At 33.1% G+C, this 17443-nt stretch overlaps 2 protein-coding genes and 2 long non-coding RNA genes across 6 annotated transcripts; 3 read left to right on the top strand and 1 right to left on the bottom strand.

Annotated features, from left to right (window-relative positions):
- The first annotated feature begins 73 nt into the window (after positions 1-73).
- LOC122135420 lies at positions 74-1846 on the top strand. The gene is made up of 2 exons (XR_006153509.1): positions 74-189; positions 577-1846. It is a non-coding gene; the product is annotated as an uncharacterized LOC122135420 (long non-coding RNA).
- A 988-nt stretch (positions 1847-2834) lies between these two features.
- Positions 2835-4245, top strand: LOC109089798. 2 transcript variants are annotated; one of them, XR_006153508.1, is made up of 4 exons: positions 2835-2891; positions 3115-3176; positions 3267-3308; positions 4230-4243. It is a non-coding gene; the product is annotated as an uncharacterized LOC109089798 (long non-coding RNA). The 2 variants fall into 2 exon arrangements; XR_006153507.1 differs by lacking the exon at positions 2835-2891 and having other exon boundaries at positions 3001-3176; positions 4230-4245.
- A 4728-nt stretch (positions 4246-8973) lies between these two features.
- pde6ga (phosphodiesterase 6G, cGMP-specific, rod, gamma, paralog a) lies at positions 8974-12188 on the top strand. Of its 2 annotated transcripts, XM_042718776.1 has the most exons (4): positions 8974-9136; positions 10380-10574; positions 10659-10699; positions 10788-12188. In XM_042718776.1, the coding sequence occupies exons 2-4, from the start codon at positions 10432-10434 to the stop codon at positions 10862-10864; spliced, it is 261 nt and encodes an 86-aa protein (XP_042574710.1). In that variant the 5' UTR covers positions 8974-9136; positions 10380-10431; the 3' UTR covers positions 10865-12188. The 2 variants fall into 2 exon arrangements, with proteins under 2 accessions (XP_042574710.1, XP_018971186.1); XM_019115641.2 differs by lacking the exon at positions 8974-9136 and having other exon boundaries at positions 9531-10574.
- On the bottom strand, positions 12189-16262 carry LOC109102747 (tetraspanin-10-like). Its single transcript, XM_042718790.1, has 3 exons — positions 16029-16262; positions 14660-15279; positions 12189-13024 (listed from the first exon to the last, which is right to left on the bottom strand). Exons 1-3 carry the CDS (start codon positions 16119-16121, stop codon positions 12694-12696), a joined length of 1044 nt encoding a protein of 347 aa, XP_042574724.1. The 5' UTR covers positions 16122-16262; the 3' UTR covers positions 12189-12693.
- Between the last annotated feature and the right edge of the window lie 1181 nt (positions 16263-17443).

Raw genomic sequence — 17443 nt, 5'->3', positions numbered from 1 at the left:
ATTAAACATGCTGTGCATTCATATGTGTATTCAATTCATTATATTTTATTATAAGATATATAAACTGTATAAAGTCTTCTTGGATTTTGTTGGTCTTCAAGTGATGATTTCATTATTGATCTAAAGATGAAGCCTTCATAACTTCATACTTTCTGTTTTTAGCTCTCACACATTCAAGAACACACAAGGGTGAGTAAAAGGCTTAATTGTTTATTTTAATAAAGGCATGTTTCATGGCATAATTATTTATTTTAATATACATTATTTATAATAATTATTTATTTTACATTAAATAAAAGCAATACAAAAAATAAACACGAGGATTCAAAAATGAACAACAAAATGACTCTCAGACAACAAACTAAAAGCACATGAAGTGAAGCAGGAAAAATCAGTCTATCAGTAATAGATTATTAGAAACATTACATTATTAGATAATACAGTAATAGAACATTATTGTACATAATATAATGTATTAAATAATAAATGGTGTGTGTGTATATATATATATATATACACATATATATATTCATTCTATATTCATCTGTAAAGCAGATTTTTCTGTATTTTCCACAGTGAATGTGATTCTGGATGCTGATACGGCTCATCCACGTCTCATCGTGTCTGAAGATGGGAAACAAGTGAGATATGAAAACAGAGAAACAGAAAGAGTGAATGGAGAAACATACATATTTGATGAATATCGTGGTGTTCTTGGGAAGGATGGATTCTCCTCGGGGTGTTTTTACTTTGAGGTGCAGGTGATGGGACAAACTTGGTGGGATTTAGGAGTGACCAGAGAATCTGTGAACAGGAAGGGTTTGTTCAGTCTGAATCCTGAGGATGGATACTGGTCTGTGGGTCTATTTATTGGGGAGTATCGAGCTTATGAGTCTTCATATGTCTCTATTTCGCTGAGTGTGAAGCCTCAGAGGGTCGGTGTGTTTGTGAATTATGAGAAGGGTCTCGTCTCCTTTTATGATGTGGAGTCCATGTCTCATATCTACTCTTACACTAATCAGTCTTTTAATAAGAAACTCTATACATTTGTTGGTTTGGGGTATGGGTGGAATAAAAACCCCACACCACTGATTATCTGTGATGATTACTAATGAGATCAGTGACTGAATTTACATGATCCACTGAAATAAACCAAAATACAATTTAAAAAGTGTAACAGCAACAAATATTAAATATTATTTGCACTTCCAGTCAAAAATATGGCCACACAAGGGTGATTTTATGTTTTCTGTGATCTTAAAATGTTTTGGTTTTAAGACTTCTGCTTTAAATGTCTGAAATGACTTTTTTATATATATTAATATAAATAATGCCTATATATATATACATATGAATTTCTTTATAAGACAGAGGCTTTACTTTATGATGAATAATGTTTTGATCTGGAGCAGATGATGAATGAAAAGCATCATGAAGAGCTCATCATGCAGTTAACTGTTTCTCCTTCAGCACTGTTTGCTGTCGGTTGATGAATGTTTTTATTTATTTTTTTTTTTTTTATTATTATTATTAATTTGATTTCTCATTGATTTTGTATTTAACTGAATTTCTGTGTCTTTCCAACCCAGTTTTAAATGTTCTGTTATTTGTATGTTTGAGCTTCTCTGAACAAAACTGATTTTGAGTGCCAAGCTCCTAAAAGGACTGATACATATATTTACCCAGTTTTGTGTACCCTGTGGTTTTGTTATTTGGACTTTTAGGTTACATTCTGCCCTGTTTTGTTCCTGTTTCCTGTTCTGTTTGTAGTCCTTTTGTAGTTTTTCTTATTGAGTAGTTATTATTAGTAGAATTATTGTTTGTGTAATAAATACTACTCTCCTTCTCCTCTGAGTGTTCACCATCATTTTCAGGATTAAATAATTGTTGTAACAGTAGTCCACACAACTCAAGTTCTGTAGTCCAAGTCTTCTGAAGCTAATCAGTGATCATCATCCTTTCAGACAGCATTCACAAATCTCTGAGTGTAATGCCTGATGTGAATGCAGCACTGTAACATCTTTCATTCAGCAACTTTATATAAAAATATTTTAATATGCGCTCAGTATGTGAGTCTCTACGTTTTGTTAAAAACTTCTTATTTTAGAATAATTTTCTGAATTCTCTCTTCCAAAAAAAAAAAAACATTCAGTATCATCATATTTTTGTAACAGCTGTTGAGAAAGCACATTAATACAATAAAACCAAACTGAAGTATTCAGTCAAGGATCATTTACAGCTGGAAAAAACTTTAGATAGTATTTCATAATTAAAATGAAAGTATTTTTCAGTCAGTGTCAGTAAACAGCAGCTGCTCATGACATTTAAAAACATAAAATTTCAAAATTTATTACTATCAAAATATTTGAAATACTTTACAAAACATCAAATTAATACACACTATTTAATCATATAAAGGGGAAAGAGTTAATAAACGTGCAAGTGAAAAAAGTTATTACTATTAAAATATTACAGATCTGCAAGGAGGAGATTTAAACGAGCTCTGTTTAATCTTTCTAAATTCATTATTAAGCTCAATTATGATCATTTTTAAAGCCATGTATAGAAACTATCACTGGATAAAATTATAAACCATCAAAAAAATCTATTTTTTTATTTATTTAATATAAATTATTTTTTCTCTTTATTTACACTCAAAAAAGGTCAACTGCCTTGTCGTTACTCTAAAGCACATTTTATACTTGATCTGACTTAATTTACTCTTCTGTCTTGTCATTGAGCTAAAGTAAATTATTCACTTAATCGGACGTAAATCTAAGTTTTGTTTGTTTAATTTAAACTATTTGCTTCACATCAAATCAATAATTTTGCATATCTTGTTTTCCTCGCGTCCAGACTGCAGCTGACACACAGTTCCACAATATCGCTGAGTAATTATACAAATAATCTTTAATTTACTGTTACTACAGTTGATACATATGTATTTGATGATTTTGAAGTTAACTGTTTAATGGGTGTGTTTTGTCACATTTTTTGTATTTACTGATCCTGACTCCTGCTGCTTGCTCGAAATGTTCATTTTTATTCGTTTGCTTGTATATGATTTTATTTTCCTTTAATCCAGATGATGATGTCTGTCATTGTCTTTTTTAGGAAAGATGTTTTTAATGACTTTTCCCAACAGTGTGGAGATGTAATCGAGTCACAGGACCACTGTAAGTGCTGCTTTTTCTTAAGGCCAGTTTATATCTGTACTTTATCAATTATGTCTAAGAGATTTTTCCATCTGTACAATAATATTACAGACCCATACCAGCCAATACCAAAGAAACACATACATGTTTGAGGTAAGGTTCTTTAACATAATTATCATGAAGTGTGTAAAGGTTTTAATGAAAACACTGATCTTAACGGGACAACAGAATCCTTTTATTCTCGTCTTCAGCCGTGAACTCAGCATGTGCCGAACTACACTTTTTAAAAGGTTTTCTTGGAACAACAAGGTGTTCTTCAATTGCAAATTGTTCTACGGACAACGCTCATCATTTCCTATGTGAAATTTTGTAACAGCCCCAAGAACGATTGTGTTTGTGACAACGGTCCTGTCAATCTCTGACTGACCGAGTGAAACATTACTTGCACCAATGTTCCCACTTTTTTTACATTTGTGGATGTTGATTTTATTCTGGGCAAGTAAATGACAACATTATAGGGTTCTCAATGATGATTATTCCTTCTGCTAAAAAGCGCCGCCTACTCCGTGCGTGGTGAAGCTACAGATGATGTTTTTCGGGACATTACTGGGAATTGATCAAGCTCATTATTGCCACGGCCTTTAATGTTTTATCTCTAAAAAGGCACCAAATATAGAGAAGTTCTAATAAAGTTTCAGCCTAAAGGATGTATCTTGAAATCTGTTTTTTAGGGAAAGAAGAAAACCGTTTACAGTTGTTTCTGCTTTAGCCTCTTGGCATTCGGCTTCATTTTTTTTCCCCCCCAATGTTGCATTTTATGAAGACAAATCCACTTTTGTAGCAAATCGAAAGCGCAAATGTTTCCATGAAACACAAAAAAAACAACTAAATTTTTCGTCAAGCCTTCGACACCATTGAGAGAGAGCAAACAAATTGCAGCCGTGAACTCAGCATTTTCAACCAAAAACGTTACGTTTCTCCTTAAGCACACACACATTACAAAGGCATGAGATGAAATGAAAACTGTGCTGTTGTTATTGAAATTGATTAAAAAAAATGCTTTCTTTATTGAAGATGGACACAGAGATGTTTGAAAAAAAAAAAAATGAGAAAATCTGGGTTTTCAATTTTTTTCACCGTGGGGGGTTATCTGTTTTGAGATTAGTTTTTCAGGTAAAAGTTTTTGGAAAATGTAACCATTTGCTTGAAAAATGGAAGCTACAAATTGGTTTTTTCTGTATGGTGTTATAAAAATCAAACAGATAAAATATCTATGAGACAGAAATGCAAAAGATGATTTGTCCACTTAGATTTTCCGATGTGCAAAAAAATTGCAGCATATTTTCAATTAATTAATTGAAAATATGCTGAAATGTTTGAACAATTTTTTGGGGGGGTTATCTGTTTTGAGATTAGTTTTAAAAGTTTTGAAAATGTACCATTTGCTTGTGAAAACTGTATCAGAACAATAAAAATCTAGAGACAGAAATGCAAAAGATGATCCACTTAAGATTAAGATCCACATGTTACAGAAAAGGTACCAATTGTTTACTATGATGTGGAGAATTATTTACTTATTTTAATACAAAAATAGCTTTCATATTAATAAATTGCTGCATTGATGTGATAAGCAAATTTGTAGTACATCAAAATACATACCAAATGACATGATAATTCTTTTTGTCAAATATAATTGTATTACAGTAGTATAGGTCTAGTATTACATAACATTTTTTGCTTAATAGATCAGTCTTTATCAGTGGTGGACGAAGTACACAAATCAAGTACTTGAGTAAAAGTACAGATACGTATAATAAAATGTTACTCCAGTAAAAGTAAAAGTACTCCTTTTTCAATTTTACTCGAGTGAAAGTACAAAAGTACTCTATTTTTTTATGTACTTAAGTAAAAACAGTACTGATAGATAGATTTATTTTGCAATTTTATGTAGGCTGCTTCATTTAATTTTATATTAGCACATTTTTTTTTTTTTATAATCCCACTGATCAAAATACCTGGAATTTTCCCAAAATAACCACTACATGGAGTCAAGATACATTTTTGTTGTTGATATGGACTACGCTGATGAGAGTGATGTAGTAATGTCACTATGAAGCTTACACTGTGATGTACCTGAAAGAAAAAACAGATTTGTGACCCTGGACCACAAAACCAGTCATATAGGGGTCAATTTTTCGAAATTGAGATAAATAAATAAGCTGTTAGGAAAGGATGATATTTGGCTGAGATACAACTATTTAAAAATCTGGAATCTAAGGGTGCAAAAAAATCAAAAACATTGAGAAAAATCACCTTTAAATTTGTCTAAATGAAGTTCTTAGCAATGCATATTACTAATCAAAATTAGTAAATTTTTTTATTCTCAAAGCTTGTCTGTGGTCTAAACACCCCTGGTCAAATACTCCTAGAGGACATCACTTCCCACTTTGATAATTATTGTAGTTACCATGTTCTGAACATCACAGCCTTTCTTTCCCCCCAGATATAATAAATAAAAATATTTGGACTTTATTTTTAAAAATTACTAAACTTAGCACCAGCAAGCTTGGTTAGCTAGACAGTTAGGCATCAGCTACCAATATATACTTATTTTTCAGTATGGTTATGAATATACACATTCATATCTGTCTAGTTGGGTGGTTAATTCAAACAATATAACACGTTTATACCTTTATACTGTTGATAAACAATATAAAAAACCAGACGTCACATAGGGATAAATGCGTAACACTTTTAATAGAACTGTTAATGCTATGGCAGCGGGAATTTGAAGGTGCATTAGTTATTTTATTTCATCTGTGTTATTTTAATGTTATTTTTTTTTGACCTAAGAGGCACAGATGCTGATGTGTTTGCATTCAAGCATTTCAGTGGGCTTAAATAGATCACCCTTTCAGCAGATTTAGTTCACAAAAAACAAATGACAGTTTTGACCCTATGACTAAATATGATTTTCAGTTACAATAATTAATCCTAAAATTCGACATTAGTAACTTACTTTTAACAGCATCAATCACACGTGCGCTCACAAGATCTCCCGGTTCTTACTTGTGAATTCAGTTCACTGGAGACTCGCACTAAACGGTTCATTTGAATCAGTCAGTTGTCGACTCGAGAACAGCTGCAGTCGGATCATTCTAATTCGTGAATTAATCGTTTTAAAAGGTTCATTGAAAAGAATCAGTTCGTTCTTGAATCAGACACCGCTTCTGCGCGTCAGAGCACGTGATATATTATAAGGAGTAACGATATGTTTTATGAAATGTAGTGAAGTAAAAAGTACGATCTTATGCTTTGGAATGTAATGAAGTAAAAGTAAAAGTTACTTAAAATAAAACTACTCCAGTAAAGTACAGATACTTTAAAAATGTACTTAAGTACAGTAACGAAGTAAAGCTACTCCGTTACTGTCCACCACTGGTCTTTATAGTAGATATTGTGTGAATTGAATCTTTCTAACTAATTTCTAAACTGTAATAGTAGATGAGATTTGAGATTTATATTGTTCATAACATAATGTGCTTTGAACATTAAGTTTATTAAAAAGTAACCATCCCTATAAGTAACCTATAACGGGCCTGAACATGGGAAAGAAGTGATGTATGACAAAAAAGAACCATAAGAAGGTAAAGATGGAGGCAAAATGACATGAAGTTTGATGAAAATAATCTTTATGATTATGAGACAGATGGATGCTAAATAACCATCTGACCCATGTGGAAAGAAGTACTGAAGTTTGACTATTGAGGTTAGGGCTGTGTAAATCTGTAACTGATGATAATGCAAATATTGTCTGCAATGACACAACTTTTTACAATCTTATCACAGGTGACGCAGTGTTATTTAATAAATAGGTACAAAGGATATATGTACAATCTTCATTGTAGGTGATTCAATTATAAACTGAATATGTGTAATAAATATATACGATGCAATACTTTCAATGCCAGTTTATGATCGTAAGTAAGTTTACTTGGAGCATGTAAATGTTTTTAGCATCCATGTATTGAATAATACCCAAATGTGATGCTAAAATATATAAAGTTTCTATTGTTCTGTATTATAAAGCTCAAATGAAGTTCTATTTCTCTTCGCGCCAGACGGTGGTGCTAGCTACTTTCTATTTAATTGGTAAACTCTAGTTTGCTTGAATAGAAGACTCCTTGCTTGTACTCTGTACTGTATGTACAATGAAGCAATTGCTTATAGAGGTCTGATATTTCTGAACATAATGTAAAAACATTTAAAAAAGATTGTAATGAAACTAATAGTCAATATTTTAAATAAACCTTCTCATATATGTGTCTTATATCCTTTGAAGATTCTTAAAAATATGGCACATAACAAATTTTATTAAGATTTTAAAGCCCCACCTGCACATCAAGAAACACAGACAGCCAATTTGAGCTTCAACTGCATGGGTCACATTAATCCCATTATTATCAGCACTGCTTATCAATATACTCCCATTTTTATTTTATTTTTGTACATTGTTGATGTATGTAACTGGTGATAAAACTAGACTGATAAACTAGACTGTACCTGTGATGAATGTCTAATGGTCTGCTGAGTGGTTACTAGATGGGTACTTCAGTTACTGCTGCAAGTCAAATGTCTCTTTGATATTTTGGTCCCTACTGCACAGAGGGGTTACCAGGATGTCATGTTTGGGGGGCATTTGGCTTGTTTGGGGGAGCAACATAAACAATTGAAAAAATCGGTGCAAAATTAAGCTATACTACACACAATCTATTTTAGTGCTGCATTATAATTCTATTTTTAAACTTTGTTTTTAAGTACAAGCATTAGTAAATGATTCCTGCCTTAGCAAACAGGCTTGCAAACACCACTAATTTATGATTTATCGTTACATAGAATTTTACATTGTAGCTCATGAAATTAATTGTCTGGTGTGTGATTATTAAACAAACTTTTAAAGACTTTTTATTGCTTTGCAATGAAACCAGAACCTGTTTCTATTCAACCCCTGGGTTGTTCTATTAGACATACACTCTATAAATATGCTTTAATTATTATTATTTTTTTATTATTATGTAGTCGCAATTGAGTTAGTGGCAAGATGTCTGTCAGGTTGGAGGGGCATGTTAATCTATTCTCTGAATGAATGAGATTTCATGATGTGGAGATTATCTGACAGACTGCTGATCACACTGAACCAAAGACTCACAGCACACATGCACGGGACGTCTGGATGGTCGATTCAGAAAAACTGTTGCATAAGTAGAACATGGAGATCAGGATCATCACACTGGACGTGTCGTGTATGTGAATGGTGAGCTGCTGGAGGTTATATGTGCATAAATAAAATCATTGTTATGACTATTATTTTGCTTTATCCAAGTTTTAGTTTTACTTTTAAATTCATGCCATGGCTTGAAAGATAATTTGTGCAACATTTATCAGTATTGCAATTCACTAGGCAATGTTCTTTCTTTTAAAAACAAATACATCAAATATATAGTTTTTAACTGCATGCGTAAAGTAATAAAAATAACCTATAAAATTATAATAAATATACAAATATAATAAAAAATAAAATATCAATATAAAAAAGTGAAACAGATATGGTCTTAGGCTTATGAATACATTAAAATGTATAAATAAATAAAGCAAAATAAAAACACAAATATAAATTCCTAATCACCTAATTGGCCAAACACTGTATGTCTTATTTAATATCACAAAAAATATAAAAAAAAAACTATAAAAATCATAAAACAATCAGTACATGTGGATGTTGCATCCTCCTACTACTTTATTAGTAGGGGGCTGATGATGACAACTTGATTGTTTTGGAAAGAGGAAGGACCATCGTGTGCAGGTATAATCATCTTATGATGCTCAGAACTATATAAGAGCTGTTGGGAGAGTGTGTGTTGACAGAGAGCCTCATACTGACTACCTCAACACACACAGAGACACAGACAAAGGGCCAGCAGGTGAGTACATTTGTTTAGAAAGAACAGAACATATAGGATGGAAATGATTTGTAACGATTTTTGTTAGGCTTAAAGTTCCAGTTATACCTAATGCTTATACTGATTTAATATGAATTATATATGTTTGCGTGTATTGATATAAGTTGACCACAAAAAGTATCTGTCACTTAAAAATGTCTAAATGTCATTCAATGGCATGGAAAGAAAGAAAGATAGAACATGCACACCTATCAAGCAAAACATTTCACAATTACAGGTGTGTAATGATAAAAACAATGGATGTATTGTTCAAAATTAATACAAAATATATTATTTAACTTTTTGTTTGTTTGATGTTAGTGGAACATGTTCATAGTTAAAGGCTGTTCAATGACAATAGCTATAACTATAAAGCTGTAATGATGATTCTAATCCTATAAGAATAGCAAGTTCACAATACAGATATAACGATAACAGCACAGGGGAATGTATTTGCTGGAATTACTTTCAGAGCGATTTTTTTCCAGCTGATGAACAATGAAAAAATTGAGAGCCAGTCAGAACCCTCTTTATTTAAACAGTATTTGAAGCTAAATAGAGCGTGCCTTTGGTGTAGACACTATATAGTTATTGTTATAGTTGTCTTCTTGATGTGAAAGGGGCTTTAATTTGATGAACTACATCTGTGAACCTGAGGAGAATCGACCTCATTCATCTACTAAAAATCACCAAAACAACAGTTGATTAAAAACATTAAGCAAAAATTAAGAAAATTTAGTGAAGAGGAAAAATGCTGCAGTATTAGAGATGCAATTAGACACTAGCTTTGGTATGTTTTGCATTTAATACAAGACATTCAGATATTTTAAGCGTGTCTTAAGTGTCCAGATCTGTTTCAGGCCACTGTCTCAACTGTGACAGAGAAACTATTGTCATGCAAGTGATGTTTTGAACACATTTCCTGTACTGCTGCACAGTAAACAAGCAATGAACTCTTGTGGGTTTGAGCTGATGAAAGGAAGAGTTTGACTTCAAGCACGTTCTGCTGATTGTGCTGACCTTCATCTAATCAGATTAACTGAGAAACCCTCTGGACAGCAGATTAGAGGATGGCTTGATCAATTTAAGGGGGATTAAAGGAACCTCCTTCATTATCACATGTCTGTACACTGGGATTTAATTATTATATATGCAATATATTCCATTGCATTTCACCTAAAGATTAACACAAGATTAGCAGTCTCATCCCCTCAATCTCTTACAGATCATCGTCAGTTCAGCGTGCAGTGCTTGCTATTGGTTTCTGTCTTGTGAATATGGATACCTCCAAGCCTAAAGCGAGCAGCAAGGTAGCCACACGGGCCACAGCACCCGGCAGTCCCAAAAAAGGTCCGCCCAAGTTCAAACAGAGGTCAACACGACAGTTCAAGAGCAAGCCACCCAAAAAGGGTATCATTGGGTACAAATAGTTTTAATATTTATTTATTGGATCTTTTGTGGATTTGCATATTGTATCTGTGTTAATATTAATGTTATCATTCAGATTTGGTGAAGATATTCCTGGAATGGAGGGATTGGGAACTGGTATGTACAATTTGGAGTCAAAAATATTATTATATATAATAAATATTATTTTTGACATAATGTGTAATCATATTTTTCTTTTTCACAGACTTTAATGTAATCTGTCCGTGGGAGGCGTTCAGTCACCTAGAGTTACATGAGCTGGCCCAGTATGGGATTATATGAGGTCACTTCCTGTTCCTGCATCCCACTGAACAACATCCTGCACCTTAATGCATCTTTTAAATATTAATATTCATTTAGGCTATAGCAATATCTTTGGTAGAAGTTTGGTTAGTCACTTATGTACAGCTTGAAACAGCATTTATAAATCAGCATTAATGAACTGGATGTTAGATAATCTACCTCTTCAAACAGATTTCCTGTAGATCTGGATTAATTCTGTCGCCAATACTAATTCCAGATAGCATTTTCCTTCTTCTTCTTCTTTTTTTCTTTTTACTTAATTATCTTATGTATTATAGTGTTGTCATATTGACATGTAATGAGCATTTTAGATGTCACTTCTTGATTTTATAAACTTTTACTTTGATATTATCCTGCAAACATCATCGTAATACCTATAGCATCAGTTGTGGATCTTTTTTTTTTTTTTGCAATGGATGTTTATGGTTTCATTTTGTCAAGTTTCAAAAGTTCAACTTGAGTTTGGGTTCTGTGGGGTCTTGGTGTCTGCCCATAGTGCAAGTACTGGGAGCTGCTCTCTGTGAGAGACCGGCCCAGTTTATTTTCCTTATGATGCTGGAGAACCGGACAATACGAGTCTGACTCATTGCTGGCAGCACATTTGGACATAAAATAAATTCTGCTTTTCGACTGTCTGTCTGAGTGCTTCCTCAACCTCTGGTCAAATACAAACTGAAACATTATGCAGTCTGTAAACTTTAAAGTAAGATGTGGTTTTCATACCTGTTTTTGAACAAAGCAAAACACTTTAGTGACTCTTAAAATATCCCAGGGCCATTGCATTAGATAAAATATTATCAAGCTAAGTGTTCTTTGCAATTCAGTATATTAACATTTGCTTAAATGTTTTTGTAACGGAGGCCAGCTGGTAAGAGCTGTGCAGGTAAACCTCATTCCCTTGATCTCAAGTGGTACACTAGTGACTGACGCTAGAGGCTGTGGTCTTTAGCCTCCTTGTTAGTGTGCCCATCTCCTATGCCGGCTACCAGGGTTCGAGTCCCACTCAGAGTGGGTGCGAGTAGGACCCAGCGAGGTTACATTGGTGCCGTGACCCAGATGGGAGTGAGGTATTACATATAGTATTTTATGTCAGGTATTCATTCTTAATATTTCAGTATCTCATCTGTCTTTGTAACTAAAGAAATAGCTTTGTTGTTTATGTTTGCGCATGCGCTCAATCGCGATCTAGCACAAACGTTGCATGCACCTGCTGTTTTCTTGGAAACATTAGCGAGCTTTTGGCTAGCCTTGGTTATAGAATCATAAATTTATGATTATTTTATTAAATCAAACCACACGTAAACACATTTTAAATGATTTATATTGCACAAAATAAACATGAACTCTTCAAGTACCCATCAGATACTTTTACACTTAGGCCTACATTTAATGTTAACTACTGATATGTTAACTTTTTCCAGATTTTTTGCAAACAGTTTCATCATGACATAAGTTGACCTGTAATGTTCAATATTGCACTCCTTGTGTTGCATTATAAAATGCAGTTTGCAAGTATTTTACTTTTGACCAAATTGACACAATAAGAATAGATATTTCATGAAAACATTTACAAACAATGAAAACCTATTAAATTCTTGTAATGCCTTTAAAATTTTACATGCTATCATGAAAAAAATCCTTGTAATGCCGTTAAAATTTTACATGCTATCATGAAATTCTTAGACTGTTTATCTCCAGAATAAACAATTTAACATCTCCAGATGTCAAATGCAATGAATTCATTAAATACAGGCTGGTTCATATTCCCCATGGCACAATATCCTGTTACTGAAAACATCTGAATCCATTCATTGCAGTGATTGTAAGTACACAGCATGCTGAGCTCTGCTCCACCGTATCTTCTGCAGCAGACGGTCCGTTATGAACAGAGTGAGTATCTGGACCCCCAGCAGAATGATGACTACCATAACAATCACTCCACTGTGCTGATTAATCCAGCGTGAGATACTTCCCAGACAGCCGCCCAGGAAGATCACGCTCTGGGCCGAGAACTCGTCCAGCTGTTGGGCGCCCACTCCGCACTGGCTGTTCCACACTGTCCCATTCTCTAGGGGGTCTATGCAACATGAGGGGGGCACTCCGCACGCCTGGACCCCTGGAGCTGAACAGTTGAAATACCTGTGCCAGAGAAATGTTTACAGGTGAAACACAATCAGATGCATTTGCAACATTTTTATATTTTCTGAAGGAATTTGTGGGTAGTGCATAACTGATAGTGTTAGGGTGCATGCTTAGACATTGCTACTTGGTTGCTAAGGGGATCTGACTGATGTTTGGCATGTTGTTTTGTGGTTTCTATGTGTTTGTTTACTAGCTGAAGCCAAAAGACTTCATGCGAAACTTGCTGTCATGCTAGGATGTTGTCATGTGGTTGCTAAGAGGTGCTAAGTGTTTTTAGTGCATTTCCATCCCACTGTTGTTTAATAACCCATGTCCTCAGATATTCTGGTCTCTAGATAAAGCTCAGAGCTCAGGTCCTTCCTTCAGTGTAAGTCCATAGGATTTTACCTTTTTTTTTTTTCTTCTTTTTTTTTTTTTTGAAATCCAACAGGTGTCAAGTGTTAATACTTGCTAAACCTATGCATTAAGACAGGGATTCCCAAACTTATTAGTCAGCCGAACCCTTTTGTTTTGATGATAATAATAGTGATAATAGTACTTACTGCTAATATAATAATAATAATAATGATAATATTTATGATAAATACTCATGTTATTGGTAATTTCATTAATAATAATAATTATTATTTGTATTGTTATTATTATTAATATTAGTAGTTATAATAGTAATAATAACAATAAAAGAAATTATATTAACATTAATAAATATATAACCATTAGTGTAATAATAATAAAAATAATAATAACCACTGCAAAAAAATATTATTAATAATATTATTATTAATAATAATAATTCCAAATAGTTTTATCAAACACTCTTGCTGCTCTCAGTGCCATTTTCACACAATTTGATGTTAAATAGTGTATTACAGATAATGTTACCCCAAACTCATATCATCGGTTGAACAAGAAGATGCTACTGTATGTTGCTCAAATATGACCTAAAATATTTACTTGAATTACCCACTGAGATTTTAATAAGAGAGGTTAAGAGATTGTTAAACAAGAGATTTAAGAGATTTTAATAAAAGAAGTTAATAATGCAATAATTTAACAACACATTTGCATGTTCACAGTTTTCCGATGCCTGACCATGCAAGTGAACAAATAATATATAGAAATTTTAAGTGGTTTATTTTTATTATTTTTTATTTCAGATTTTTTTTTTTTTACATTTTTATGATTTAATCAATTAATTTTCATCAAACACCCACAGTCAGTTCCTTCAAGAACCCTTCAATTTGGGAAACCCTGTGTTAAGATGTTACAGGAGAAAGTGTGCTAAAATAGAAAAAATGATACACCTCACCTTTAAATTTCAGTCGAAGAGAGCCATTATTTGTCTATAATGAGTAACTGTAATTGGGATTGCAAAATGAGGATGATGGTGTAATAAAATGAAATATATTGGAAAGCACAAAAGGGACAATTATACGAAAAGTCTGAAAAGGATCAAAACCAACAAGCAGGCCAAACTATGATTCCAGATCCCACTGGAAAGCATTAAATACTGGAGAGGCTCTACATTACAAATTAGGTTGTATAATCCATGTATTTAACTTTGGACTACTTCAGTGTTGGAAACCCATGAAGTTACTCATGATGTCACCCCTTCTCTTGATTTCCACTCACACATTGATTCCCCAGTCTCTGTAGGTATCGGCCCCGCAGCACTGCAGGCCCGTCTGGATCTCATCAATGATGAACCTCAGGTCCAGGTCGTCCTGGTACCGCACCATTGCGGCCAACATGCCTGAACGCAAGTAATTCTCGATCTGCCCTTGCAGGCTGTACAACACGACCACCGCCAGAACCTGAACCACCAAAAGGACCAGGACAAAGGCTGAGAAAGTCCGAAGAAGACACATGTTCTCCCGCAGTGCCCCTACGCATCCCATCAGGCTCAGCAGGGCAAGAATGAGGCCCAGGAACATGAAGAGCAGCATGGGGTCCGTCCCGATACCGCTGATCTTCTCCTGAGCGAAGGACTCTTTGTTGATCAGGCCCCAGAGGCCCACGACTAGTGTGACCAGACCAAGAACAGTGAAGAGCAGGTTGCTCGTGATCAGGAGATACTTGAGAATATAGTCGCTCCAGCTGGAGCTGAGAGCTCGTGAAGTGAAGATGTTCCTTGATGAAGCTCTGGTCGACTCTTCATGGCTGGATAAAGTTGAGCTCGTCTGACTTCCTGAACTGTCGTGTGTTGCCAGATACGAGACAGATGAGGCACCTTCTGCATTTCTTATAACTCCCTTGATGGTAATAAGTAGAAAGTTAATGAATTTGGTCAGTTGAAAACCCCAAGAGCCAGATTCACTAAATAATTTCAGGGAACCAATAATAACAATAATAATAACAACAACAACAACAATAATAATAATAATAATAATAATAATAATACAATTTAAATAAAATATTAAATAAAATATTAGATAAAAAAATAGAAATGTTACCTTCACAAATAACTTAAATAAAATATATAAAATCTAAATAGAAATGCTGTATTTAAAATAATATTAGTAGAGTAGTAGGGTAGTAATAGTAGCAGTAGTAATAATAATAATAATTATTATTATTATTAATATTATTATAAAACACAGATAATTACAAAAAAGACTAAAATAATGGTTAAAACTATATTATTATTATTATTATTCAAGATAAAATAATGTATCAATACTATGAATTATTATTATAATTATAATACAATAATAACAATAGTAAATTATAAATAAATAATAATACAATAAAAAATAAATATATTTAATAAGAATAGTAGTAGTAGTAATGATGATGCTAAATAGTTTAATTAAACGCTCTTGCAACTCTCAGAATCATTGCTCACAAAAACTACTCTGTTTGCCGCTGAATGGTTTGTTACAGGAAATCCTGCCCTGAACTTAAAAGGGACATTAAGATACAATACTTTAAAAAGTGCAATCAACTGACAAATTTTCCCACTATAAATTCAAAGAAAGTAAACAGAAAGAAACCACACTACCTTTGGTATAAGAAGCTTGTTCTCTCTATTCTGGAAGTGATTCCTCCGCTCCCAGAAAAAGAGAAATCTCCCAAAAGACGGAAAACGCCCCATACCTCCCAAATACCGGGAGTGGACTCTTTCTGTGCTCCAGAATCTCAGGGAGGGATGCTGGTCGACTGAAGAGTAGAGAGGACAGAAGTGAAGGCAGTGAATCACATTGCGAGTGGGCCATGGCACGGCATTCCAGCATCATGTGAGAGTCACACAGTACTGAGGATTAGAGGATCAGGGTTGGAAGCGGCCCTGAGGCTCAACCAGACGGTGTGCAGCTCACAAAAAGGATTAAAGCATTAGCAAGATGCTCCACTGCTTCACCACTCAGACACAATAAAGCTAAATCTAAGCATTAGTTTATAGTCAGTTTGTGGTTATTAACTAAAACATTTAAAATGTTTTTATTCGTTTAAATGAAACAAAATCTAAAATAAAATACAATATAAACAATATTTTAAATAAAATTAAATAAAATATAAAATAAAATAATAAAATAAATAAAAAATATGAATTTAAAATGACAAATAAATAACAACTTAATAATGACACATAATGCCTTCAATATTTCTGTTAATTTAAATGAAACATAAAATAAAATAAAGTACAATAAAATAAGATAAATAAAATAATAACATATATAAATTAGATATAAATAAACTTTAATTAAAATCTGAAATAAATGACTAGGTAAAATTAACATTATTAGAAATATTGCCTTCATAATTTAAATAAATCTAAAACTAAATTTGAAATACAAATAAATTAATGTATTTAAAATAATAATAAAATTGCAAAATCACAAAACAAAATTACTTTAAATAAAAATGAAAATTCTAAATATCAATAAATACTATAAAAGTATATAAATAATACTGAAATAAGGAAACACAGGAAACATTTCATAATGTGATCATCACTGGAAAAAGCTGGAAAAGAGCTGCATAATTTTTTTTTGTCTCCATTTGTGGTTCAAGCTAAAATAAAATCATATGGGTTTGAATTTACATGAATTATGACACCATTTATTTTTGATATATTTATATATACTATTATAGTATTTGTAACAGAAGTGTTCCTTGAGATTAGTATTACAATAAACCACAATGTAAAATGCTATCCTTCAGTGACTTTCAGTAAAAACCTTTGGAAAATGGCAGTAAACTAGCTGTTCACTGAAAAAGGGAATCTTACTGCTACTGAAAACATTTGCAGTCCTCTGGAATTAAACAAAACATAAAATTAGACAAACATGATGTACGCATAAATCTGATGGTGATTTTTCCTGTGGTTGATTGCACAGATGTACTCGCTGTGAGACGTTCTCCAGGCTCCTGGATCCTCTCCTGACCTTGGCCTCGGCTCTGCGTTTTGAAGAGGAG

Source organism: Cyprinus carpio, chromosome A3, assembly GCF_018340385.1.
Source record: "Cyprinus carpio isolate SPL01 chromosome A3, ASM1834038v1, whole genome shotgun sequence".
In the NCBI taxonomy this organism is placed as follows: Eukaryota; Metazoa; Chordata; class Actinopteri; order Cypriniformes; family Cyprinidae; genus Cyprinus; species Cyprinus carpio.
This window is presented reverse-complemented; position numbering and strand designations above follow the sequence as displayed.

Bases quoted from the DNA above. Each gene is read 5' to 3' on its own strand.
- pde6ga (XM_042718776.1), top strand. From the start codon at position 10,432: ATGGATACCTCCAAGCCTAAAGCGAGCAGCAAGGTAGCCACACGGGCC. The intron at 10,575-10,658 runs GTACAAATAGTT...GTTATCATTCAG, and splicing joins CCCAAAAAGGGTATCATTGG to ATTTGGTGAAGATATTCCTG. The intron at 10,700-10,787 runs GTATGTACAATT...TCTTTTTCACAG, and splicing joins AATGGAGGGATTGGGAACTG to ACTTTAATGTAATCTGTCCG.
- LOC109102747 (XM_042718790.1), bottom strand. From the start codon at position 16,121: ATGGGGCGTTTTCCGTCTTTTGGGAGATTTCTCTTTTTCTGGGAGCGG. The intron at 15,280-16,028 runs GTAGTGTGGTTT...ATTACCATCAAG, and splicing joins ACAAGCTTCTTATACCAAAG to GGAGTTATAAGAAATGCAGA. The intron at 13,025-14,659 runs GTGAGTGGAAAT...TCTCTGGCACAG, and splicing joins AGAGACTGGGGAATCAATGT to GTATTTCAACTGTTCAGCTC.